Consider the following 27,970-nt stretch of genomic DNA (forward strand, 5'->3'; position numbering starts at 1 on the left):
GCATGCACTGAGACAGTCAAGCAACACAAACATAGTAGTGTGTCGATGTTTGCAAAGTCAGTCTTTTGGTGTAAACTTTGTAAAATTGACAGATTGTGTGTGTGTGTGTGTGTGTGTGTGTGTGTGTGTGTGTACATAGATGTTTTATATATATATATATATATATATATATATATATATATATATATATAAAACATCTATGTACACACACACACACACACACACACACACACACACACACACACACACACACGTATATCTAATCAAGAGTATGTACGTATGTATATTCTAATGACTTAAGATTCTGGATGGAAGTCCTTATCCTTGAAAAAAGGATAACAAGAATACAGTGCCATTATGCTTATGCAAAAAAGTATTTTAAGAACCAAGCCAATACGGAATGAAGAAATGTGATTTTACCTCTAGGGCTGACTGCAAGTGGGGATACAAAAACACAGGGAAGAAGGTGCTGGAATTTACTAGTTAAGTTAGCAAAGGACCAAGGTATCGAACAAATAACTTTGGAGGAAAAGGTAATACAGTGGAAGGAGGCTAAGCAGAAGTTTGTATTGCAGGTTAAAGACTGCCTTCTCTATCACGGACTGATAACACAGTACAAAGAGAAAGACGAGTGTTAAGTGAAAGACCATTCCTAGCAGTGTTTTTGTGTGTGTCCAGAACAAAAGCTGCTGTTAAAAAAAAAAAAAAAAAAAAAAAAAAGGATAATTAATAGGGTGCATAAAATACTGAATGATAACTACAAGAATCAATCAGAAAAGGACAGAAAATATTTTTACAGAGAAATATAAAATCTATAAGGCAGACAAGTACACAATTCTTGAGAATTTGGGATTTTGCATGGAAATCTTTGCATAGGTATTTTTATATCCCAAGCAGACTTCAGAGAATTTTTCCTCACGTAGAGGGTATTGGGAAGATGCGTTTTGGAGAGTGTAACAAGTTAGCTGATTTCAGAAATTCCCTACAGAGTACTCTGCCATAAATGTTGGGGAGGAAATGACTATAACTAAGGAGATTATGAGCTGGGATACAGGATCTAAACGCATGAATATGACAATTAATACGGTTTGTTTTGTTTTCTTTAATGTAGATTTGCCTATGTCTTAAGTGCTCTTTAAAGAACTAGCTGACAGACCAGTTAAGGATGAAATTAGAGGCTGGTCCCAAGTTTCCGACTGGAGAGACCTGAAGTTTAATATCGCTCTGAAGAACAGTTTAACTGCACAGTGGGAAGACATGCAGAAAGTTGTACTATGATAGAGTAGTAAGAAAAGCCACTCTCCATAAGTTCTTTTAAGTACTGCAATTCCAGATTATCTGAAGCCGCTGCAGAACTGTCCATATTTAAATTTGGGAGCTTCATGCCAAATTCAACATGACACTAACCTAGAGAATGACGTCATCATCCTTAAAACCAGCTTTCATATTCTCGTTTACAGGTCCTCTTTAATGTCTCACTCATGAGTCATAGCTGAATTACACTGAAAGATATGCATCAAACCTAATGATGAGATCACTTTAGTTACAAATCTAATGTGCTGTTTCTAATTTTAACTACCCTTCCATTAACTGCAATGCCAATACAGTCAATAAATACGCACAACAGTTCTTGCAATTTGTAAATGACAACTACTTAGACCCGGTAATACACTTTCCCAGTAGGAGTAGGATTCTTCCTCACACTTAATATTGCCCAAGCCGATATTCCATGTATCACAATGTAACAGTCAAGTCCAGCCACAAAACTGTCATCTTCAGTCTAACACCACTCCCCCACTAAACCCTACTACATTTAAGGGCTACTCCAAGATCAACTTTGTTATTTTTGGATAACCTAAATACATTTTAAATGTCGCCCCCTTCACAGGCCCATGCTGCTATATTCATGTTCTCTAATCTGCAATGCACTGAGGAATCTGTTCCCACATACCTCAGATGCAAAAAAAAAAAAAAAAAAAAAAAAAAATTAGGTATAAATCTGTATGATGGAACCAACACAAATAAAATGTGCAAAGGGAAAAGCTACTGGCTTTATACAAGATATCCCCCACCATAAAAAAGATTTAAAATCAACTGGCAAAAATTTCAAGAGCTCTACTAAAAATGTTAAGACAACTTACGAATTAAAAACTGCCAATCACTACTTCAATTAAAGATAAACACACAGATTTCTTCAGCTTTATCAGGAATCTCAGGAAGTTACACTCAGTTCTGCTCTAAATCAGTTCATTGTCAATCTTTCCTCCAAAACACACCCCACCAACCCTGCAGCCACCTTAACAGCAACACTCCTCAAACTGCAAGATAAATACTTCCCCACAGTAAGCGGACTAGGAATGTGCATATATAAATGGTTCACAAATGGGCTTAAAGCCTTTTTTCAAATTTAGGCACCAAGCTTGACTCAAATGCTGTAACTGCCAATCCCCTGAAACCAGGGACAATGTATATCCTTCAGAAACCTGGCCAAAAAGCCATCAAAAACAAAGCTAATTTCCTTCACTGCAGTTAAAAAAACACAACTTTGGAACCTCATTAATGACCTCACAGGACACTGTTTAACACCCTTCCTCATAAAGACTCCATTCTTACCCTCTTTGGCAACCTTACATTTAGTTGCTTAATGAATTCTCTACACCATCTTCCCTTGTCACACAGTATATAGAACTAGAACCCCCCCCCCCCCCCCAACTCAGACTCCTTTATTCATCTATAGAATCTTTGGTCTCCACCCCCACACAATGCCTTCATTGTGGAGAACAGCAATAATAAAATTCAATACCTAATTAACCTATACCTGAAAGTCTTACAGACTTTTGCAATTTCAATCGTACTTGCCATGGGCAAAATTTTTGAAAATAAAAAGTCTTCACTCAACTTAGAGAGCATACCAGTAAATATAGTATTACTTCACCGCATCTGTGCAACTTGCTGACCTGCAGTAGTACCAAGACATTTCCTATACACCCTCACCAATGACATCCTCAATAACATGGTCCCTCTCCCCCTGTCCATAAGACTTACCTTATCTATGGAAAACTGGTAGATCATTACCACAGACAAATGGATCCTTTCCATTATTCAGCATGGTTGCAAAATGACTTGGAAACAAGTTCCTCCAGTAAGGGGGATCCCTCCTCCACCTCCCAATCACAGTCATTTTTCCCATCAAGCCTTACTTGACCAAGGTATAACAGAACCTGTGCCACAGCAGTAAGTGGCAAAAGGGCTCTATTCCAGATTTTACTTTGTTCCAAAAAAAGGAGGAGACTGAAGACATATACTGGATCTGTCCAGTCACAATACTTTCCTCACAATTCCCTCATTCAAGATGCTGCTTCTTCAAACTCTTCAGCCCTTCATTCTTTTGCAGCCTTCCTGGTGTCCATGGAGATAAGGATGTCTACCTTCACATTCTGGTTTCATCCTACTTTCAGGAGTTTGAGGGGTTTTTTTTGCTTGGCCATCATACTTTCAGTTCTCTGCTTTACTTTTTAGACCCATAATGAGATGATCTGTAAATACAAACTCCCTCTCCACAAACCCTTTTATTTCAACTCAACTTCACCATGTCCCTCCTCCAGAGTCTGGAGGTCATGATCAACTTCAAGAAATCCTTACTGGATCCAACCCAAAACCAGCTCTTGGGCTGCAGACTAGACACCAAACTTGTCCAGGCTTTCCTACCTTTAGGCAAGGTGCAGAGTCTCTACAGTTGCTTCCAATCTCTTTTAGTCTTCTACCCTTTCAGATTTGCACTACAAGAGAAATCGTTAGGGGACTGGGATTCATGGCTACAACCATACCCCTGGTCCCCTCTGCCAGACTTCATATAAGAAAGGTCCACTGGTACCCGAGTGGACCAGCATTCTGATCCTCTGGACACTCAGATTCCTCTTCTCTTCTGCTTAAAAAGGAAGATCCAATGGTGGATATCAATCTATTCAGGCTTGCCTTTCAAAGTGTAGACATTGCAACAGAAGTTGCACAGGTATGCTTCAGATACTGCATGATGGGGGGCATGGATGGGCCCTCAGAGTTCAAGGCCAATGGCAACTGAAGCTAAGATTACAGCACATCAAACTAAAGGAAATTCAGTTGCTAATTCAGGTCCTGCAGAGTTTCTCCCAGTCGTGGGCCCAAGGCCCACTCAATTTTCACAGACAATGCCACAGTCATGTGGCACAAAAACAAGCAGGGAGGAACCAGAGCTTATTAACTAACATGTCTCTCTAGGCTGTTTAAATCCTCTCACTGGACAATATCCTGGCAGATTTTTTAAGTAGATTAAAGACCCTCATAAATGAGTGCTGAACAGGGAGGTCTTCCTTGACATAGTCCACAAGTCGGGAATACCACAGAAACTTGTTTGCTTCCATCCACAGCAAATTAACTTCTCTTTTGCTGAAGGACTGCTTGTACTCAAGTATGGAGAATGGATACTGTGTCTTTTCATTGGAAAGGGAGGTTCCACTGTGCCTTCCCTCCACTTCCACTTCTCCCAAAGGTCTTATTAAAGATCCAGAGAGATGAGCCAAAGATCTTATTGGTGACTCCATTTTGGCTAAGGCAGCATTGGTCCCCGCCTTCTCTGCCACCTAGCCAGGGGTCATCACCACAATTTGCCTCACACAGTGGATTTGCTCACACAACACAAGGGCTCATTTCTTCATCCTAGCCTGAGATCACTGAACCTGACACTGCGGATGATTAGGATTCTGATCCCTTTCAGATGCTGCTTTTCTGAGGATGTGTTACATGTTCTCCAGGAGACAAGGAAACATACTACCTGAAAATCTTGCATATAAAAATGGAAGAGACTTATAATTTGGTGTCATGTTCATAAACAGGACCATGTACAATCAACTGGCCCCACTGTCCTCTCTTTGGGTGAGCTGTTAAAATCTGGTCTGGCATATTCCTCAGTCAAGACCCACCTCACAGCCATCTCTGCTTGATTACCACTTGACTCTCCTATTCTGTCTATTTTAAAGGTAAAGCAGTTTCTAAAATCGCCTAGGAAAGCTATTCGCCCTCTTTAGACCTCAAAAGTGTTCTTGAAAAACACAATCTTCCCCCTTTTGAGCAAACAGCCTCTGCTTCTCTCAATTTCTGTACTTTGAAAACCATACTTTATGTACCCTTATACTCAAGAGCTTAGGTCATACAGTGGACGTACGACAGGGTTTGGATGGTGCAGTGGTGCAGCGGTACCATTGTCACCTTACAGCAAGAGGTTCTCCAGTTTGATTCTCAGCTGGAGTGCCTTCTGTGCAGAGTCTGCATGTCCTCCCTGTGTTCGTGTGGGTTTCCTCCGAAGTTACAAAGATATGCATCTGGAGCATTTCTCCCCAGGCCTCTGCTGTAAATTAGCTTCATTCCAAGTCAGTCTTTCCCGGTTAACAAATGTTAAATAAAACAAACAAATAAACAAATAAATAAATGAGGGACTTTTAGCAGGTGCGGTCTTCATCAACCTGACAAAGTTTCTGGCTTGGTGGATTAGCATCTTCTATTAAACTCCCTTATCTGACCTGTAATCAGCAAAGACTCTCACGTTTCAGAAAATTCTAGGACAGGAGTGACTTAAGTCCAGACTCTGTCATCATGCTCCCCCCCTTACATTTATTAAAAGGGATGCCTCAAAGATCCAGTTCATCCCCTCTGGTTTTCTTCCTGATTATTAAATCACCTACCCAAGGACCTTTTACAATGTAATTCCCTGTATGAAGAGGACATGGTCCCCAACAAACATAAGCCTTCCACCTTTCCCATAAATACAGAACTTGAAAAAAATACCTCTTTCTCCTTTCTAACTGGCTATTCAAAAATACACATTCAATACCAAGAAAACAACATCTACAAATTCAGTACAAACAAAAACTTTTCACTCCCTCTACTGATTGGGGCATTTTGCTTACTAATCTACTGTGCTTAGCAATGGCCACTCTCTTCAAATACCTAGCTTGACCAAAACCTGAAGGTTTATCATCATGCCACCATCATTAAATCAAAACTCATCTCTCTACTTTTCTAGTCTAAAAATTTCTCCAATTTCCTACCCCCTGCTACCACATTAGCTAAAGGCAGAGAAAATCTGATGGCAAGGCAAAATATATTCCAATCAAACAAAGATGCACCCTACACACAAGTCTCTTAAATGTACATACCATCCTTTTCTGCTAAAAAGTTACCCAAAAGATACACTACCTATAACAATCTCAGGAAAAACCCATCTCACATACCCCTAGGAACAGACAACATAACACTGATCACGTTTGCTCAACTCTAGCCCTTCTGCATATAGGAAATCCTCTCAAAGATGCAATCTCTCCCTTTCTATTGTGAAGTATCTTGTAAGTGTTGCACAACTACACCAGTACACAGAGTAAAAAACCTATTCTCCAGGCTCTCATCTTCATCCTACCCTTTTTCACATCTTTCTCACCATCCTTTCATTCTGCCTTAGCTTTTCGTTGCCTTCTACCTTCCTTCCACAAAATATCTACCTGTATGTTATATATAATTGTGTGTGTCTCTTTATGTAAACAGGAAGATCAAGTAAGTTCGATCATGTATAATAGAATGCTGAAAATCAAATAGTGACATTAAGTTTGAAAGTACATAATATTGAAAGCCCTAAATATCAAACCTACAAAATACAGAGAAAGTTTTTCTTTCCCCAATCTTCAAACAACCCCCCTCCCCCAGATTACACTAGCCTCAAATTTCTCTGAATATGGGTAGTGTTAAGGGACTTTTTTGTTTTTAAAGGAAAGGTGTAGGGTTAGAATTGGGTGAAGGGGCATGGTTAGGGTTAATACCCGTTATCAAGGTGGGCAGCATTGCTCTCAACCTCTTAGCACAAAAAAAGCTGGACTAAGCCAAAAATAATGGGGGACAAGGCACCAAAAATATGGACAAATTTTAAATATTGCTCTTATAAACTTGAAAGTTGTTAGAATAAAAGGTCTTGTGTTACCATGCATTTTCTGGATAATATGAAGTCTAAAAATTCAAATGCCTGTCATACAGTGAATTTAATCCTTACTGATTTGCCACAAAAGAAAATCTGAAAACCAAAGGAACAGATCAAAAATATGAGGGAAAAATCTGGACATGCTGAGAAAACCTGGACAGTTGTCAGGTATGGTGGGCAGCGACTTATCTTTGGCACGAAACCAGAAGGAAACTCTCTTCACTTATAATTACACCACCACCTGGTGTTGGGCCTACATAATCTCCTGCAGAATAGATGCGGCACTGCCTTTGACAAAGTGATCTTTTGGAGGAAACGTATGATGGTTGGGAAGACTGCATGTCTCCCATGTTAGCTCTATGTATCATGGTCAAAGTAATTTTTTTGTTGATTAAACTATGACAATTCAACTGGCTAAAAATGCAAATGCAAAGGAGGATACATGTAACAAAGACAATGTAGGAAACTGGTACCTATTGCTCCATGAACGACAAAAGTTAATTTGGCATCATTTTGCAGAATTAACAAGAAGTTTGGAAGAAATCACATTTATTTTATGGTGTACTTCTAGCTTCCTGGAAGAGTACATAAAAAAGTTGCATGTGTTTAGGGTTGACTATGCCAAGCTTCTGCAGGTCCAATGTGTCACCACAATGCAGATTAACCAGGCTGCTGAAGTGTGAAATGAAACGGACAAATAAGTACTGAAGCAAGAATACAGCTCAGCAATTTGTTGCAATGGAGTGTTGAAGCAAACAAAAATAATTGAAAACTGAGTGGAGTGCTTGAGGATAAGAGGGATTACATATAATGGAATCTGGGACAACTAAAAGAGTGATCAGGATTTGCAAAATTTTCAGTGGGAATTGTGAAAGTATGTAGACTCCTCTCGCTGACTGTTTTGGAGGCATTATAGCAAGCCCAAGGTTATTTTGGTACAAGTGGCAACTACATACATGAAATAACCCATGTGTGACAGTTATGGCCATCAGGGACTAATTTTTTTCTAGAAGTTTAAATAGTGCGTGTTGATTATGATTGCTCAGATGCATTGCTCTATCAGGGACCCTGGATTGTGGATATCATAAAGGAATGCAAGACGTAATGTCAAAGGCATTCTAGACTGAGTATATTAACTTTTACTTCTGAGAAAGCAGTCAATGGAGACGGAATACAAGGAGCTGATAAACCCACGCAACCCAGAATTCAAAGAGAATGGGAGGAGCTGGCCGAATTAAACAAAAAGACATGGATTCTGTACAATGCTGGAAAAGATGCACTGTAGGAGAGGCTCCACGTTGCATTTTGACAGTCATCTACCATGAACTACTTTGATGTACATTTACATTTAAAACACTATTCTTTGTTTTATTAAACTAATGTTTAGAAGATTTAATACTGTCAAAAGGTGATTTTTCAGTGGTAGAACTGCTTGAAGATTTACCTATGGAATAAAAACTAAGACTATTCTACAAAGATGAAATATTTTATTTGGAAATACAAGATACTTGTATACTTTATTGAGGAAATATTACAGGAATTCACTTATTAAAAATGTATCTATTTAGACTGAACAAGTAACTGTAATGCTATATATATATCAGCAATTTCTGACCCAACAGTGCCACCTGGTGGGCACAATATATTTTTTTAAACAATAACTAAAATCATAGGATCATCTGGTGGTGGTGCTGCTGTAGCGTTGTCGCCTCACAGTAAGACGTTGTCCTGTTCGATTCTCAGCTACAGCGTCTTCTGTGTGGAGACATGCGTGAATGGGCATACCATCATTGAAGGTTATGCATCAGGGCCAGCAACTCGGCACGTAAAAATCTACTGCCAATCATTAGCGGACCAGAGTTCCGCTGTGGCGACCCCTAACCGGGAAAAGCCGAAAGACACAACAACAACTAAAATCATAGGATCATAGAAATTACTAAGCTAATGGCTCTGGGGCCTTTACAAGCCTAGCCAAGAGTTTATCCCCAAAAAAGAAATCCGAAATCAGCACCGGTCACCTCCGTCAATGAGGGACACAGGTGGAACCCCTGAGACAAATTTGTGGTTACCTGTCCACTCGTCAAGGTTGTGCTTGAAGAGGGTCAGTGACGTACTTTGACGTGTATGGGAAGTCAATTCCAGAGACAGGGCAGCCTCTGGGAGACAAACCTGTCTCTCTAGCAAGTTTTGTTAATGTCACATAATAGATTTAAGCCTTTCGACTGGGTACTATGTGAGAAGTTAGACTTACAGATATGGAGCATCTCTAGTAGAGCAGGGTCTGAGATTGGATAACCATGAGACCAGAAACAGACCAAACCGTATAAATATACACAGCTGAAATTCTGAAGAAGTTTTTTAATGAAAGCGCTCAATCCTCTCAAGTGTTTTAATAAATCAATTCAATAATCTCCTGTGTGTTCTTGGCTACACCTCTGGGCTGACCTGCTGTCTATATTTGTATGGTAGGGTCCGAGATTGCCTTGTAGGAGAGAGACAGATCACCTCCGAGCAATTTGTAAGATACAGAGTAGAGTGATAGTGATTTGACCCTGTCCACATAGGACAGGTGTTGAAGGCCATGGATTCTCTTTGTGAGGCATTTCTTTGGCTTTTCCAGTTGGTGCAGGTGTTTGGAGAAGTACATACCAAATGGGGCATTGTACTCTATTATTAGCCTAATGAGGGAGGAGTACAGAGAGGTAATAACCTCCTTTTTTCTGGATGCAATACCTTTAATTGTGAGATGAACCAAGTAAAAGGCTTTTCTGACCACTGCCGCTACATGATGGTCAAATGTGAGATTGTCGTCAACTTGTGAACCCAGGTCTCTCACCACAGGTTGTGTGGTTAGGGGGTTGCTGTTAATGTGGTAATCAGTAGGGACCATGTTTTTGCCGAATGGTATGACACATTTTTTTGCATTTAACTTAAGGCCATGACTTTGGCACCAATCATTTGTTGCGAGACCCTCTTGAAGTAGTTTAACATCATCTGGGGAGTCAGCCACAGGCCTTTTGTCTTTGCCTGGACCTCTAAGAAGTAGATGCCAAACAACAGTGGGTCCCAGGCCAGATTCCTGGTGGACACCACTAGTGACAGGTCTACTGTCCGAGGTGGTGGCACCTATTTTGACCTTGTGGGTCCTATCAGTGAGCCAGCTGGACAACCACCTGATGAGATACAGATTTACACCAAGTTGTGTTAGCTTTTCGATGATGCCAGAGTGGGGGATTTGTCAAAGGCTTTGGCCAAGTCAAGATAAGCTGTATGTACTGATTTTCCCTCATCCACTGCCTTGGTGACAGTCTCAAATAGGTCAACCAGGTTCAACAGGCAAGATCTGCCCATTAAGAATCTGAACTAGGTGGGGTCAAGTGCATGGAGACTGCCTACGTCCTTGTTTAGGAGGTCTAAAAATAATGCGCTCCATGGCTTTACAGATCAGACAAAGCTAATGGGGTGATAGTTTCCAGGGTCAATAGTGGCACCACCTTTGTGCAAAGGGATGACCATGGCAGCTCTCCACTCTGCTGGAATCAAGCCTGTACTTAGGCTATGGTTGAATAGGGTGCTCAATGGCGAGGCTAGTTCTTGCTGGAGATGTTGCAGAATACAGCCCGCGATACTATCAGGTCCCAATGAAGCTGTGTTCTTTGCCTTAGATAGGGCCTTTGATACTTTAACTACAGAGATGTGAGGTACAGGGCAAGTACTGGGGATGTCGAATGGGCCTTTGGGGGGGGGGGGAGTATGCGCTGAATCTATTTGCTAGCAGGTTGGCTAAATCAACAGGATCAGTATAAGTGGTAGCGTTAAGAACTAATTCAGAAAAAAACTGGGATTTGCCATGGAGATTTCTGACATAACTGAAAAAGGCTTTGTGTTTAGCCTTTGTTTTGGAGGCTAATTTTGATTCATAATTGGCTTTGGAGATTTTTCACTAGTGATCTAATTTGCTTGTTGAGGCTAAGGAGGGAGTTTTTCCAATTGGGAATTTGGCCCTTTTTACCCTTGGACAACAGCTTCTTCCTTTTGTTGTAAAGCCTGTTGATAGAGGATGTCTACCACATAGGTTTGTGTTTCGTTTGAGAAGCAAGTTTTAGTTCTGTTGGGTATGGCTGAGTCCATGCAGTTGTACAAGTGCTTGTACACTACACTGGCATACTGTTCAGCATATTTGTCTGCATCCGCTGAGGACAGCGGTGATGTGAAGCTACTGATACCCTCCCTTAGAAGGTTGTATTCAGTTTTTGAGACGTTTAGCCTGCTTATGGCTGGGGGGGGGGGGGGGTTGGATGGGACAGACACTTCGAATGAGGCATACTGATGGTCTGCTCTCACCAGGGAAGAACTTACTATGGGGGTGGTGCAGCAGTCGTCCATGTTGGTGAAAACCAAGTCTAGAATGCTATTTCCCCTTGTGGGGACTGAGACAAGCTGGTCTAGTGCATCATTTAAGATACAGGCACACACATCAATAGAAACATTTTTTTTTTCATTTTCATACATTATACATTACATATTGGGTCTTATTTCTTTAGAACAAATGTCAGATCAGTCCAACATTATACCTGCTTTTCCTGAAACCTCACCCCCACTCCTCCTGAACATTATTCTGCATGTATTATTCCCACAATTTCCATTTATTTCTATGCAGGTTGCTACTTTCCTTTTCTACAGATCCCTCTTCCAGTTCTTTTATTTCTTTTACAACAGTCAATACTTCAAATACAGTTGGTTTAGACCAATTTCCATTTTCTAGTAACTGATTTTTTGGCAGCTAATATAATTAAACTTAACAAGGCCTTACTATGTCAAAGCAATTCCGATCAGGTCTTCCAAGTCAAAAGAATCATTTCCTTATTTACAGCCATTTGTTTGCCCAATATTTCTGACTGAATACTCTATGGATTTTTTAAAAATCTGCCAGCTCATTACACTTCAAAAAAAACATATCTTCCCGCTTACCATTTTCTTCCTTATCACACCTCCAACATTTGCCATCTGCCTGGGGAAAAATTCTGCTTGGGGTATAAAAATACCTAAGCAAACCATTCCAAGCAAAAATCCTAAATATTCTAAACTTTGTTGCATTTTGGGAGCCATACATGCCCCTCCCAGTGTTCCTTGTGAACTACTTATCCAATCTCTCTTCCCAATTTTTTAAATTCCTCCTATTGCTTCCTATAGATAGTTATTGTGCAAAATTTTATATGCCATACTAATTATCTCTTAACTGCAGCTCCTGTTCTAGGTTCAACTAAACATTACCACAGCAAGTCTTTCACTTGGGATTCCCCCATCCCCTTCTCTTTACCTATACTTTGATATCAGTCCCTGTCTCTAGCCTGCAGTCCAAATGTCTTCTTGGCCTCTTCCCATTTTACTACCCTTCCTTCTATAGTTGTGTGTGCCCAATACCTTGATTTCTTTGCCAGTTTTCTCCAGTAAATCCCAGCACCCTCTCATTTACTCTCTGTACCACTAAATGCAGCCACTGAACATTTACTTGCCAAAGGAAAAGTTTTCATTATATTCAGGGTCTTTGTAACTGCTTGCGTACCAAAAAATTAGATTAAGCCAAAAGCCTTATTTAACCTATGCAAAACAGACAACATACCAACTTTACATATATTGTGTGTGCACTTCTACACATCAACTGAAGATTACAGCACATTTACTTACACATGCTTTTGTCCAGGTTTTACTCTTACATTGTAATGCCTACACTTAAAAGTAGAAAAGAAAGAAAGGCACCTGTTTACTTTAGTATCTTTATCACATACAACACTAACTGGAAATATTTTATTGTACAACATGTAATTTGTATCAGGAAACTTTCCATACAAAATACTATTACCAAAAATTGTTTTACTTTGTCTCTTCAGTGTCCTTCCAAACATTTGACATGAAGTGGAACATAGGCATTTCAGCTCCCTATAATTTTAACAGTCAACAAAAGTCCAATCTTTCTACTTTTTTGTAAAGCCATACTTCATAAATGTAACTGATGCTTTACAGTCTCGCATTTAATAATTTCAGTGTTGCTGGTCTTCTTCCTGTTCATCTTAATCTCTCAACTTCTAATTTTTCTAGTCCGTTCCAATGCTTTTTTCTCTCTCTCAAGCATTTTCCTTTGGAACACTGGAAAAGGTTTTACTGGCAAAATCACTGTATAAACTTTATTATCAGAAGAATGAGAAGCAGAGACCCATTCTATTTGATGGCTCACTTTGTTGGACAAACCTCTGTATTTCCTCCTAAGCCTGTTCCGCATCAAAAATGACTTTGTTCTCCCAGAAAAAAAATATTCTGAAGACAGCTGGGTGCAGCTGCTTGAATCTCACATCTGCCTCTTGACATTCCTTGACTGGATTATTCACTGTACACCAGGAAGGAGAGAAGCATTTTCCATAAACACTCTATTGTCTCCAATGTTTAATTCTTTGTATTTTTGCCACAGTCTTGTCAGGATCAATTCTTTCAGCTGGTACAACTGCATCTTTAGTAACACAATTTGTGGCTGCTTCTCATAGCCATGTTTGAAGCAGCATACACACGATGTGCCCTTTCAATTAAACACAGCTGTGGAATACTAGTCCAGTCACTTATTTGTGCTTTCATAAAATTAACAGACTGTTCTTTCCAATTTCCCCTGGTACAGCATAAAATCTGCGGTTTTCCCAGAGTGCTCTGTCATCCAACTCTACCATTTTTTGAAATGGCTCTTCTTGGAACAGTCTCATACTCAAACTTTTCTTCATTTCAACCACTGATTATTTCAGTTATCAGTTCATGTTAACAGTAGTTTAAATCTTCTCCCATTTTCTATCCTTTTGTTATCTGAGACGATATACTCCAATGTCTTGTATATTTTAATAAGCTCTGATTGATAACATTTCATTTATCTATACCGCTACATTTCTGGAAGCCATGTTTTGCACCAAAGCTGCAGCTTGAACTGCTTTTTGCAGAACAGCTGCAGGATTCTTCCTAGCTGGTGCTCTCTCTCCACCTTTTCTGGTTGATTTTCTATCAGGCTCTCTATGCTTCTTCTTTGCTGGCATCCAGGCAATGTACCTACTAGCCAGTAACTAAATTTATTAAAACTTGCCCACTTTCTGTCTCTTTTCTCACTCATGCTTCTTTGTTCACACAGAGAGATCTGAAATCAAGCTGTTTATATGTGCGGCCATCTTGGAAGTCTCTGTGTTTACCCTCTTTGGTAAAATATACGCAAACACTTTCTTCCAAGATATTGGTACTCCCCCCCCACACACACACACACTTAAAATACTGTTAAACAGAGCCTTCAACATATCTTTCACCACTTTTTTCCCTCCTCTTAGATTTCCACAGGAATACTTTCTGTTTCTGGAAATATACCTGACGACCTCTTATACATCACTGTCTTTACTTTTTCATCTCTTAGCTATTAATGGCAGACCACATCTTCCACTAGCCTTTGGCATAACAGTGACTTCAAGAAAAGACACAAAATATTTATTGGTTTCCTCAATCATCTGCTGTATAAAAATGTTAAAATTTGAAACATCTCTGATAACTATTTAAATAATTCTTGTCATAGGCTCCTTAAATTTAGCTACAACCATTTCTATCTTCTGGTGCTTAAACTGTGATAAGTTTTTATGCTCTACACACGTTGTATTAAAAAATGTGGAACCTTTCTAAACTCAAAACAATGTTAAAATAATCCCTCATTTTCTGTTTAGCAGTCTGTAATTGCTCCTACTCCAGTTCTGAGACTTCCCTTCTGCTGTAACCTTTTTTCAAGCCCTCTACACAATTCTTCTTCCTCAATCTCTCCCATCTTTAACTGTCATTTATACTATGTTTTTAGACTAGTTTCATCTTATCCCATTCACTACCTATCCCTTCTGAAACATGTCTATATAGCAGAATTATTGAGTCATACCTATAAACCATACATTAAATTCCTAATTTTTCACTAGATAAGTAGCAAACCATGCAGGCTTCAGTTTTATACTACTGTGCATCTTCATCTTGTTTTTTACTGATATATTGGATAACAGAGCTGTTGTACGGGGCTCTGACCTTTCAATTACAAGCAAATGCTCCTGTGAAATATAATTCCTTTCCAGTCTAATCCAGTTATTCCATTTTGAGGAATAAAATTTAAATTCTATCAGAGTTCCTGCTATTAAATTCTCATCTCAATGCCAGATATTCACATATATTTTTTTCTAAGTCTGATAGATTCTTAATTGTAAAGCCAGTCCCCACCTATAAAGAATATTCCCTACTGAAAAATGCTCTACCCAAATTCTACTACGTTCCATAATAGGAGTAGTTTTAGGAAGAATATAAATGCTTGATAGAGTAATTCTCTTCTTCTCTCCTGCCAATAATACTTTGCTGCCACAAATCTACTTTTATTGTCCTCACAATCACTGCTAGGGTCCATCCCGCAATCATTAATCCCCCACTTTTCCCTGATATTCTGCTGAATATCTACCCTGAAATCATTTACTTGCCAAATTCACATGCTCAATTCTTCCCAAATGCATCTCCTGTAACACTTAACACCCTAGATTTAATATAATTCAATAATCTGTATTTTGTCTATACTCTGGTAAAGTCATTTATATTCCATATTAATACTGAAAGAAGCCATTCTGACAAAAAGGTATCACACACTAAAAAAAGTCTGAATATATTTCCACTTTGTAGGTTATATACATAATCTTGTATGTAACCACTTATCTGTATTTGAACCCATGTCACATTTTCCCAAATGTTGACTTCAATAAAAACATTTAAGTAATACTTTTTTTTTTTTTTCCCAAAACTTGAAAATTCACAAAACTATATGTAGTTTCCAAAATTTAAATCTAACTCTCCAGATAGGAACAGCTGCCTGCTATGATGGTTACACCTACAGGTATTATACTATGATAATGCATATAATAGCATATGTTCTCAGTTATGAAGGTTGATAAATGCTATTTTATCTCTACTCTCTTCCCAAATGTGAAAAATAACTTGCATATTTTCAGCTTAGGCTAAAGAAAAAGTACACAGGCTGTCTTCCTTTATAACAGTGCTCAATTTAAAATATTGAGATAAAAGGTTGCTGGGAAGGCAAGTACTTGTATAACTATTTACTTCCCACAGTTTCAAACTTCATTTCTTACTTTAGTTTTTACTGAACTCCCTGATAGTATCCCTTAAAAAGTTAATTACATTACACCTTGTAAATTTCACTCGGAACACGGTGCTCAGACCTTTCATAATTAACTGCCTGCAATTGCAGGCTAATTGTCTTCTGCCCAAATAATTTGCTAATGGAAAAATAGCTACTTCACTTTGCAAACATGACAAACTACCACCATGTTTTTTACATTTTCATCATTTAATGTTAAGCATTCTGCTTAAGAAACATTGTATACAGCTGTAAACAAGCACACTCATCAATTTATTTCCCTTTATAAAACAAGGCAAATTATAAAAGTTAATTCTATATATAGTATGATTGATACATATTTACATCCTTCCACAACAATCGAGCACATTGTATTATTTTCAACTTGCTTCTTTCCAGCTTTTCTGATCTTTACTGTAAACCTTACATACATTTAACTAAGATCACTAAAGACACAGCAACCACTGATAAACACTGCCAACCTCACATTTAAATTACCTGACTGCACACTACACAGATACTTCATAAAACATGCAATTTACATTAGGAAACATTGATACAAATATTAGTAAAAGTAAACAGTTTCTAAGGTTACTAATTATCCTAAACATTAACAAAGTGGATGTATGCTTTATAACTATCTCATCAGTTTAATACAGTCAGCAAACTTCGTCTTTATTCACTTTTACTTGCAGAACCACATTCTGCATGTATAAATTACATCCAGTGGGACTGAAGCTCTACATTTCTCCCATTTATTCACTACATTTACTTTTATTGGTGTTTTTTTTCCTGATCATTTCCCAACACCATTCTCTGGATCAAGTCCAAGGTACTCCCAATTCTTTTGGTCAGTCCCTGGATTTGCTTCTGTCACACAAACACTTTGCCAGTGAAAACTTTTCCATTGCTAGAGTAAAGTTTGTCTATCACTTTTCTTACTGCTACAAGATTGATAATTAAGTCCCCAGCAGCTTGTTGGCCCACTCTTTGTTGGGTAAAAATTTCCTCTATAGCCTGCTCTACATCCAAAACCTTATTTGATCCTCCACACAAAATTGTTTTGAAGACCGCTAGATATTGCAACTTTAATCCCAACACTCTCCAACTGATGGAATAAAACTGACACTTCTGCCTGTTGTACAGTGAATAATGTCTTGCAAACATGCTAATATGCCCAACTTCAATACTTTTCTCTTTTGCCAAAATTTTGTCAGTAACAGCTCTTACAACTGTAATCTTATTAACATAGGTATTGGCTGCTTTTTGATGGCCAGAGTTGGAGCACTCACATACATCCTCTTAATTAACATATCCTGCTGTGAACACCAGTTTAGTTGTTTATTTGTACCTTCATAAAATTAATGCAGTCCATTCTAGTTTCTCTGGTACAGCAAAAAATATATTTTTTCCTCTTGGTGTTCTACTATTTTGAAAGGGTTTTATTTTCAGAAGCCTCATGTTTAGCCAGTCTTTCATTCCAGTCTATGGATTTCTTTAGTTTTATCACCTCATCTGATTAGTTACTTAAATTTTCTATTTTCCCCAGCCGTTTTGTCATTTGACTTTAAAAAAGAATATATGACAAATCCGTGTACCTGATTTATTTATTTTTCCTCTAAATTAGAGAGAACCATCACCCATGCTAAAATCAACCACTTTTTGCAGACAAGGTTCTTGTTAAACCAGAGCTGCTGCCACTTCCTTTATGGCCAATTTTCACTTTTCTCAAAACTTCTTCACTGGCATCAGACAGTGTAGTTACTCTCCAGTAACTTAATTTTACTCACACTGATAAAGCAACATTCAGTAAAAATTAATCCCTCATTTTTCTCACTGGAAGAGTTGTAATAATCATGCTTCTCAGTCAGTAGCCATCTTAGATGCACTTGGTTACATATTTTTTTGAATCAGGAACAGACACTTACTGAAAATCCAAAAGATCTTAGCTTAGATAGCAGTATGCTACGATTTACATTTTGAAAGCATTCCTGTAAAACAAGAAATAATGTACCAGTGATATTGCGCCATTTTCGAGTGGACCTGTTCAGTTAAAAAAGGATGACCTCGATTGTGCTATATTTAGGATGAAAGCAATATTGTAATTTTAAAGTACAGGTTTTGGCATAGCCAAACATTTGCTTGTAAATGAACTTTTTAAGACAGCAAATACTGACTATAGGCCTGAAGTCATTTAGTACAAAATGGTTAACTGTGGGGAGCGGGAAATGCAGCAATGTTTAAAATTATGGAGAATGCAGTATGTAATGAGGAAGAGGTTAAAGATGAAGGTAAAAGGTTTAGCAGAGTTCCTTAGAAGCTGTAATAGAGCAACCAGAGTTGGAAGGTATGGAAATACAATTTACACAATCAGTCTACATCTTTGAGATACTCCACGATGATGATGTAGCAGCTTAAAAAACAGAATGAAGACTTTTCAATGAGGTTATACAGTAGGATATCTGAGATAGTGGCTAGAGAATGAGAGAAGGACAGAAATGACAGGGGAAGGGGAGTAATTGAGTTTGTTTTGATTAACATGATTCAGCAACAGTATTAGGCTGTTGGAACTTAATTTTGGAGAAGTTTTAATGGAGCTAAGATACCTTAAGAGTCTTTAAAAAAAACTATTTTACGATTGGCCAAGTTGGGATAGTTCTAAAATAAGCAACCTTAGCTTTGCTGGATTGCATTTTAGTTTGCAATTTAACTGCAGTAAAAGGGTATAAGTGACAGAGATCTTGGGTTACTTTTCTATGGTTTACAGACTGCTTCTCTTTCTTCAGAGAAGTGATAAAAGTCAGTGGTTATCCATAGGGTATTCTAATCAAGAGTCAAATCGTTTATTGGAAAAAGTATATCCTGAAGAACTAAGTAGATTATACATATGTGGAGATGACCAAAGTAGGGTCAGCAAAAGCATACAACATAGTCCAATCAATGTGCTGCAGCTTTTGCTTAATGGTATAAGCAGAAGATTCAAGGAAACGTCTTAGTATGAAGTATAGGGGCTGGACATTTAGGAACCTTAAATGTCCAGTAAAAGACACGAGGAGCAAGACCATTTAAGATGGGGGCTGCAACAGTAGTTTCTTAGCAATGCTGGTAATGAATAGGTCAAGGATATAGAATTTGTTGGAATTAGATTAAATCTAGTCCTATGAATAACCATTTGGGTGTAGCTGTGAATAAAGGGGAGGTGGCAAAGAATTTACTAATTGTTCTCTTCCCATTTAATATTTAAGTCATCCACATTTAATTTTTGATGCTTACTGGCATTAAAACTTTGTAGAAGGGTATTTTAAATGAAAGCTAGTTTTGTAGGTTGTAGAACTTAACAGTGGGGAAGTAGTGTGTGTGTGTGTGTGTGTGTGTGTGTGTGTGTGTGTGTGTGTGTGTGTGTGTGTGTGTGTGTCTGTGCGTATGTGTGTGTGTGTGTGTGTGTGTGTGTGTGTGTGGTCACCAATAGTAAACCGAGAAAAGTCTAGCTGGGGTCTTTATCATTGTTGGTTAGCAATTGTTGGCTAGTAACTATTGGCATCACTGGTAAAGTACAAGAAATATTGGAGGGCTATTGCAATACTGCAGGTATGTCACCTCCTCACTGCTAAATCAGGACCACCAGGAAAAAACATGGTAAGATTCATATACAGGAGAAGACACTCAGGAGGAAGCTTATTATCACAAAAATTATGGATAGAATCAGAGACAGTGGAGGAAAACCAGGGAGAGAGTCTTTCAGCCAAAATTTCTTAACAGTAGTTATTTTGCAGTGGTAGTGCCTCAACCAAATTTAAAGGTTTGCCCATGTGTTATTGATATTGCCAACATTCATGAAGCCAATAGTCAGGCTGCACTATTGAAAAAGTTGTTCCTGGATTGTTTTCGATATCACTACGGAGTAAGAGGAGGGTGGTTCCAGAATAGCTGGTTTAACAGTTTGTATGAGAATGGAAACTGAAGTACAACTGCAAATCAGGAGGTGGAATAACAAATATTAAGGCTAAAACTGCAATACCTCAGGGTAGTGCCTTTACTGAGATACAGCATTCCTGGTATTTGTATATGCAAGCATAAAGGATGTGGGGATGGACAGGAGTGAAGCCCTTTGAAAAAAATGCATCAGTTTCAGAATTTGCTGTTTCTAGTTTGATTTGCAATTGATACTTTTAAAAAGTTGCGACTCAAACTTGAACCTCCCACTTATGATCATGAACTCTACTAGCTGATAATGACATTTTCTTTAGTGTTGGGCTACTTTCCAATTTGAAAAGGCTTATTACAAGTTTTTGGTTTTAACCCAGAGTCTGTGATAACAGTGATAACGAGTATTATGATTAAGCTTATTACATTAAATAAAATCATGCTAAGGCTGTGATCCATTTGAAACACATTATACAACCATATTTAAAACACTGCAGGTCTATGCAATCCCCAATGTCAAAAAGTGTTTTTCACAGCACTGATGCTTTAATTACAACACTTCAAAACTGCTTCATTCTAACCATGTTTAGCAAAGGCAAATTAACTGTCACCACACTATAGTATGAAATCTTACCAGTAAGTACGTCCAAATATGTCTTTTCTCCAGTCACCAGGCCGTGGTCTTTCTTGGCCAGTTTGTAGCAATCGTAGTGCAGTTTCACGTTCTGCAATTATTGTATCCAATCTTGTCATCGAACGCTCCACCTGATAAAGACAGCTCAATTTCAAAACACTACAAGAAATACATGTTTTACTCTTATCCTAATGCAGTGTAAAAATCTGATCATTTCCCATTTTTTTTTTTTTTTTACATATATTTATTTAGCTTTTATTGATCCTCCCCATAGCTGTCCATCAGCTGCCACCAACTCCTCTCCTCTTTCACCTGGTCTACCAAATCAGCCTTAGCCTCCCTCTGGGCTCAACTTAATCCACATTCAGGACTGGTGAGGAGATTGAAAACCACTGGTGCAATGTTATTCCATTGCTAGGGAGTGTGCCCTAACCCCCCTCCATACTACGGCGGCCTTGAGAGTTCCATAACTACCGCCTAAATGAGGAGCTTGCACAATCTCTAACACAAGTAGTGTACTTCTCACAGCACGTTTGCCAGGATCTTAATGCTGCTACTGCAGCAAGCCTTGGCAGCTTCCCACCCCTAAGATTGCCTGACATCTGCCCCTCACTCCCATCTTCCTCCATCTGGTCCTCTAGTATCTATGTTACTAGCTGAACACAAGAATTCTGGGGCACAGTAAGGGCTTTTCTTTGCATCATGGGGTCACACATGCTCATTTTCCAGGCAGTCCAAATCTTAACTAACATAAAAAGTCTAGATTTTCTTCCCCATTCTAAAAAAAAATCATATTAAATACAGGAAATGGTGGTGAGATCCACTTTTGATGCACAGGAAAGCAATGTAGTAGGACTGTGAGACAATATATTTTCAGCAGTCACTTCACTTTAAAGGCAAAATATGTAAAAAAAAAAAGAGGACCTGCAGGTGTTAAGTCTATAGGTCCATTTAGATCCTCTTTCTGTGCAAGAGTTTAACTTGGGCATATGTCCCAGATGGTTCTGCTGGGCCTTCAGACTATAAATAATTTTTTTCCCTGCAAGAGTAAGACCACAACTCACAAAAAAAACCCACATACTTCACTTTATTTTATTTTGCTTTTGTTTAGTGGGATTGTCCGACTGGGTTTAGTCGGAAAACCTTTTCAGCAAAGGCCTGAGGACAGAAGCTCCAACACATTACAAATAGTTTTTAAACAATCAGTAAGTGCATGAACAAACATTAAGTAATATAAATTAACAATTACACATACATTTGCTAATTAGATTACAGTACAAGGAAATTACCGCAACTATTACAGTACAAAAGATACTTGTGTATTTAGTAGATGTTGAACACTGAGCATTTAAAGAGATGTTTTTGGTCTTTGCCAGACAGCCAACAGATATTACTGCTTCAAAATTCAAAGTAATGGAAGACAGACAATTTTATACTGCTATCATAGAGGTGGGCTAATGAGCAGCATCATAAAACTAGGTATATGGCTTGCAGATGCTAGTGAAACTACTCAGATATTGGTAAAGACTGGTTTGTGGGCCATGGGAGTTTGAGTGAGTGAAGAGAAATAGTTTGACAATATGGCAGGCTGAAGTTTATAAGTAGCATTTGTCCTGGAGATATACAGCAGCACATCTACTGAACTGATAGGTGATGTTTTAGTTGTGTTTTAGAGTTTACATTTTGAATGGATTTCAGGGGTAATGGGATGTGGTTCCATAGTTTAGCTACAATATTTGAATATAGAGTCATAGTGTTGTATTAAGGAGAGACAGCAGTAAGAAAGAGGCTGTACTTCCTCTGGTTATGTCAGTGAGGTAGATTTTTCTCCATATAAAATACACCTAGTTTTTGAGCAGTTATTTTTTTTAACTAAAGTCTGATATATAGTGGTCTAATTTCAACTGGCAGACTAAGACAATGCCCAGTAATTTTGTGTGGTTTACTTGTTCTATCATGGTATTTCTGGCACAAGCAATTGTGAATAGTGTTAAGGTAGAGATGTGTATTATGTCAGAGTTGTAATTTAGTTCTTTTTTACGGTTTAAAAGTAGTAGTAGTGAATTTATCCAGGTTTTAATTGATAAGGATTGGTGTGCAAGGTTTTGGTGTTTAGATATTTTTGGCTGAGCAGATTAGGGTTGAGTCAGTGTACTAAACTACGGTAGCAGTTGAAAGGTCACTGATAATATGTTAAGTACTGGTCCCAGTATAGCTCCTTGTGGGGCACAAACACTTGCTACAATGGAGGTGTACAAATCACTTTTTTTCAATTCACAGCTTGTGCTCTGTACCAGAATTGGTAGTTGCACAGAAGATAATTAAAAATATTACCTTGCGTAAACGCTCTGGGCTAGGCATTGGTAACCTCTGCCTCTTGGCTTCTTGCTGCAAAGTCAATAGCATGTTCATTTCTTTAAGAAGGACATACCTATAATAAGATGTAGAATGCCTCAGTTACTAGACTGGCATTCAAATAGTACCTGGTCTTCCACAACAGCTTTAAGAATTTAGTAAATGCTTACCAAAGTTTATGCAAGTCTTCGTTGCTTTTAGTTCTCAAAAGTTTTGCAGTCCATGGAGCACCTACATGTGATTACAAGAACAAGTTAATCATGCAACCAAAAGTTAACCATAAAAACAGTGGTAATGTACTGTAAATGAGTTGCAATGTGTGAACCATAAAACGGAAACTTAAGACTTGAAAGGGACTTAACTACTGCTGAATAAGATGCCTTTTGTGACACTAGGGTTAATACAATTCAAAAGTAATGCTTGGCTTGCTGTAAACCTCCATTTATCAGTTAACAATACAGATCGCCTCTATTTGCAAGCAACTACTTGTAGCTGAGAGAGTTTGTTCATATCACCCAATCAGGTGTACAGTTATCCAACGTTTTCCATTACATCAGAAATAAGTAAATGGATCAAGATCCATTTTTAATTTACAGAGGACTTTTGTATGCTGGACTGTTGTGCAAAAAAAAACAAAAACAAAAACAAAAAAAAAAACCACTGGCAGCTTTTTAATATGCAAATGTCCCTCCAACAGGTTAGGAAATATATGCCTGTGAATGCTTCAGTTAAAAAATTGCAATTTGACTAGAACTGTCACTATCATGTCAAACTATAGCAAAGTAACAAGTGAGAATCACAACATAAATTTGACTGCAATTAACATCATTCTAAAAGAATCAGCAGAGACTACAAGCTGGTAGAGTATTTGACATCCAACCCAATTGGTTTTATTCCCATTACAGAATAGGGCAACAAAATACTTTTTTTTTCCATTATCTCCTACACCCCAAGAGATGGTTATTTTACATTGCAGTCTTGGATGCAAATTACAGCTAAACAGAGTATGGGGGAATAAGCCCCAAACATATTTTAAAACAATTTTCATGCAATCTAATGTGAACATAGAATCTAACACTCAGTGATTTTGTAAAACTACTACACAGTCCTATAAATATGTTTGGTAGCACAAGTCATTGAAAGTAATCACCCTACATTAAGGCCTTGTGCAGGTCAGCATATGCATAAAGTGCAACAAACATGGCCTACACTCCATCAGTATCTGCCAGAGCTTCCAAATGCAAGAATCATACGCTGAACACCCAAATCCTTTTTAAGTGGTTGCTTTTTTACTACACCCCCCACATGTCCAATGCATAGTGTCTACCACAATTGTTAGTTTCCAGGCACAAGTGTTTTGGGGGGGGGGGGGGGTTTCCTATACTGTGGATGCAGCCTTTTTAAAAAAGTCTTATTTCCCCTAAAACTGCTGAAGGTTCCCGAATATGTTAATGAAGACAGATGCTGTGGTACCTTTAATAGTGCTGTAGATCCTGTGATACTGTTACTTCTGCTGGTGGCCCTCTTGACTCAATTATACTGGGGTTTAATTTTATTAACAGAGAAAGTGAACTAGACCATTTGCATACTATTTTCAGTCAAAACTCTGGCCATAAATAAGAACAACAGAAGTAACTTAGCTAATTTCAATCAGCATGTTGTAGGGAGAGGTGGAGGATAAAACTGGAATATCTAGAGAAATTAGAAGTTATGTACCTACCATAACGTTCCATGTTAGTTGTCTTCTCTCGCCTTCTTTCTTGCTGGATGGGTTCGGAGCCGATCCTCGGCTCCTACTCGGCACTTGCTTAGCTTGAGAACTCCTTTTACCAGCTCGAGGCAACCCTATATCCCATGATGCAAGGCGAGACTACCTCAGATCTCGTTTGGTAGCTAAATAACCCTGCCAATAATACTAATCCCAAAGGAAGAGCAAAACTAGCCTAGAAGAACTAGGCAAAAAGTTCTTAAGATAGACTCTCTAAAGAACTAAGGAGAGTGAATCTGATAAAGAGAAACTCTTCAAGATCTGTTCAGGCCAGGGGGAAGGAGGGAGGGACGCAAGAAAGAAGGCGAGAAGACAACTAACATGGAACGTTATGGTAGGTACATAACTTCTAAATGTTAAGTTGTCAATCTCGCCTTCATTCTTGCTGGATGGGACCGCGTCCCTAGCACCTGTATCCTGGGTGGCTCAATGGAACAGACTCTTGAGTACTGTGGAACCAAAACTGGCTCTGTCCCTGGAGGCCAAATCTAATTTGTAATGAGAGACAAAGGTATGAGGAGTGGCCCAAGTAGCTGCTGCACAAATGGTATCAATGGGTAGCCTATCCTGAAAAGCTGTAGAAGTGGATAGGCTCCTGGTTGAGTGTGCCTTCGGTTTTGAGGGTAGTTGCTTGCCTCTGAGCGAATACACATAAGAAATGGCGGAAGACAACCATTTGGATAAGGTCACTTTTGATACTGGGAGACCTTTCCTGTTTTCTGCATAGGAGACGAATAATTGATCTGATTTCCTGAATTGTTTAGTTCTATGCAAATAATATCTGAGCTGACGATGGACATCCAAAAAATGAAGCTTTTGTTCAGCTCTGTCAGAATAATTTGGAAAAAAAACTGGTAGATCGATGGATTGATTAATATTAGTTTGAGAAACAACTTTGGGTAGAAAGGATGGATTTGTTCTCAAGGATACCCTGTCCTTGTGAAAAACCAAGTAAGGGGAATGGATGCAGAGAGCTTGAATCTCGGATACCCTCCTTGCTGAAGTGACAGCCAGTAAGAATATTGTTTTCCAGGTCAGTAACTTTAAGGAGCATGAAGCAGACGGTTCGAAGGGGGATAAAATCAAGGATGCTAACATCAAATTCAGATCCCATTGTGGAGGAGGAAGTTTTATTGGAGGCTTTAGGAGAAAAACTCCTCTCAGAAAGGCTTTGCATAGTCTATGTGACATAATGTTATGATCTTGCAAGCCAACATGATATTTGGAAATCGTCGCCAGTTGAACTTTAACTGTTGATGAAGAAGATCCTGACTGAAAAACTTCAGCCAGAAAATCTAAAACAGAATGCACAGGTGCAGTAAAAGGATCAATGTGCCTGGAGTTTGCCCAAAGGGAAAAACGTCGCCACTTGCTAGCATAAACCGTTCTGGTGGACGACTTCAAGGAAGCTATTAAGATATCTCTGACAGGATCAGAGATCATAGGAAGCCTGGCTAGGGAAGGAAGTGGAGCAACCAAGCAGTGAGGTTGAGAGAACGAATGGCCCGGTGCTGTTGACCCGATTGGTGGATCAGAAGATCCGGAACTGGGTCCATATGCCAAGGCTGCACCAGGAGGTGACTATGTAGGGTCGGAAACCAAATTTGTCGAGGCCAGTAAGGGGCAATGAGAATCAACTTGGCTCTCAAAACGGTAGCTTTCTGAATGACCTGTGGAATTAAGGGGAAAGGAGGAAAGGCGTACAGAAGTCCCCGGGGCCAATCCTGGGTTAGAGAATCTCTCAGGGGTTGGCCTGGTAGGGGGAAGAGGGTGAAGAAGTCCGGGCATTTGTTGTTTTGGGGTGTAGCAAAAAGGTCGCAACAAGGGGTGCCCCACTTCAGAAATATCTTGTCCACTACCGATTGATTGAGAGACCACTCGTGAGGCATGAGAATGGCTCTGCTCAGTCTGTCCGCTAAGAGGTTGGACCTGCCGGGGATGTGCGTTGCTATCAGAAACCGATGAGAGGAGATTGCCCATTGCCAAAGTCTGAGAGCTTCTCGACACAAAGGATAGGACCTGGTCCCGCCCTGCTTGTTGATGTACCAAACCACAGACATGTTGTCCGTTTGAACTGAAATAGTCCCCGCGGGAAGAAAGTCGTTGAGGGCTTGCAACGTTAAAAGCACTGCTCTCATCTCCAGGACATTTATGTGCAGATGGTATTCTATGGGTTGCCAAGTCCCGTGGACCATCCTGCCCTGATAATGCCCCCCCCACCCGATCAGAGAGGCATCCGTAGTGACTGTGGCAACCGGAGGAGGGGGAACAAATGGTCGGCCCTGATGAAGTAGAGGGGAAGATATCCACCAGGTTAGATGAGTCCTGCACGATTGAGTAACCAAGATTTCGTGCCTCATGGGAAGGTTCTGGAACGACCACTGAGTGAATAACATCCACTGCAGAAGACGCATGTGGAAGCGAGCTAATGGTAGAAGTACAATGGCCGCAGCCATAAGACCTAGAACCTTCAGAACCAATCTGGCTTTGACTTTGCTGCTCTGCAATAAGATCCGAACGTATTTTTGGATGTCCAGAATTCTCTGATCTGTTAGTCTGGCTAACATACTGACGGTGTTTAATTCTGCGCCTATAAAGGTGATAGATTGGCAAGGCAGCAGAGAAGATTTTTCGAAATTCACCGATATTCCCAACCTTTTGCAAAGCTGCAGAGTGTAGTCTCTGCTCTGAAGAAGCTGATGCTTGGTGGTGGCGGAGAGGAGCCAGTCGTCTAAATAAGGAAACACCTGGAATCCTTGACGTCTCAGATGAGCTGTGACCACTGCCATGCATTTGGTAAACACTCTGGGGCTGAAGTGAGGCCAAAGGGCAGGGCTCTGAATTGATAATGACTGGTCCCTAGCCGAAAGCGGAGAAACCTCCTGGAGCGTCTGTGTATCTTTATGTGATAGTACGCGTCCTGAAGGTCTATCGAGCACATCCAGTTGTCCTTGCCCAGAAAGGGCAGAATGGACTGAAGCGTGACCATCCGGAATCTTGCCTTCTTGACAAATCTGTTTAGATTGCTCAGGTCTAAAATAGGTCTCCAATCTCCCGTCCTTTTGGGGACCAAAAAGAATCTCGAGTAGACGCCGGATCCTA

General features: G+C 39.3%; 1 protein-coding gene across 1 annotated transcript in view; it reads right to left on the minus strand.

Annotated features, from left to right (window-relative positions):
* MRPL47 (mitochondrial ribosomal protein L47) overlaps positions 1-27,970 on the minus strand; it is a 402,300-nt gene that overhangs the window by 193,934 nt on the left and 180,396 nt on the right. The window contains exons 3-5 of the mRNA XM_044070380.1: positions 23,271-23,331; positions 23,080-23,176; positions 20,746-20,876 (exon numbers count right to left, since the gene is read on the minus strand). Of these exons, the coding sequence (XP_043926315.1) occupies positions 20,746-20,876; positions 23,080-23,176; positions 23,271-23,331 (289 nt within the window). The remainder of the gene's footprint in view (positions 1-20,745; positions 20,877-23,079; positions 23,177-23,270; positions 23,332-27,970) is intronic.

This window comes from Protopterus annectens, chromosome 4.part1, assembly GCF_019279795.1.
Source record: "Protopterus annectens isolate FY-2018-M chromosome 4.part1, PAN1.0, whole genome shotgun sequence".
Lineage (NCBI taxonomy): Eukaryota > Metazoa > Chordata > Ceratodontiformes > Protopteridae > Protopterus > Protopterus annectens.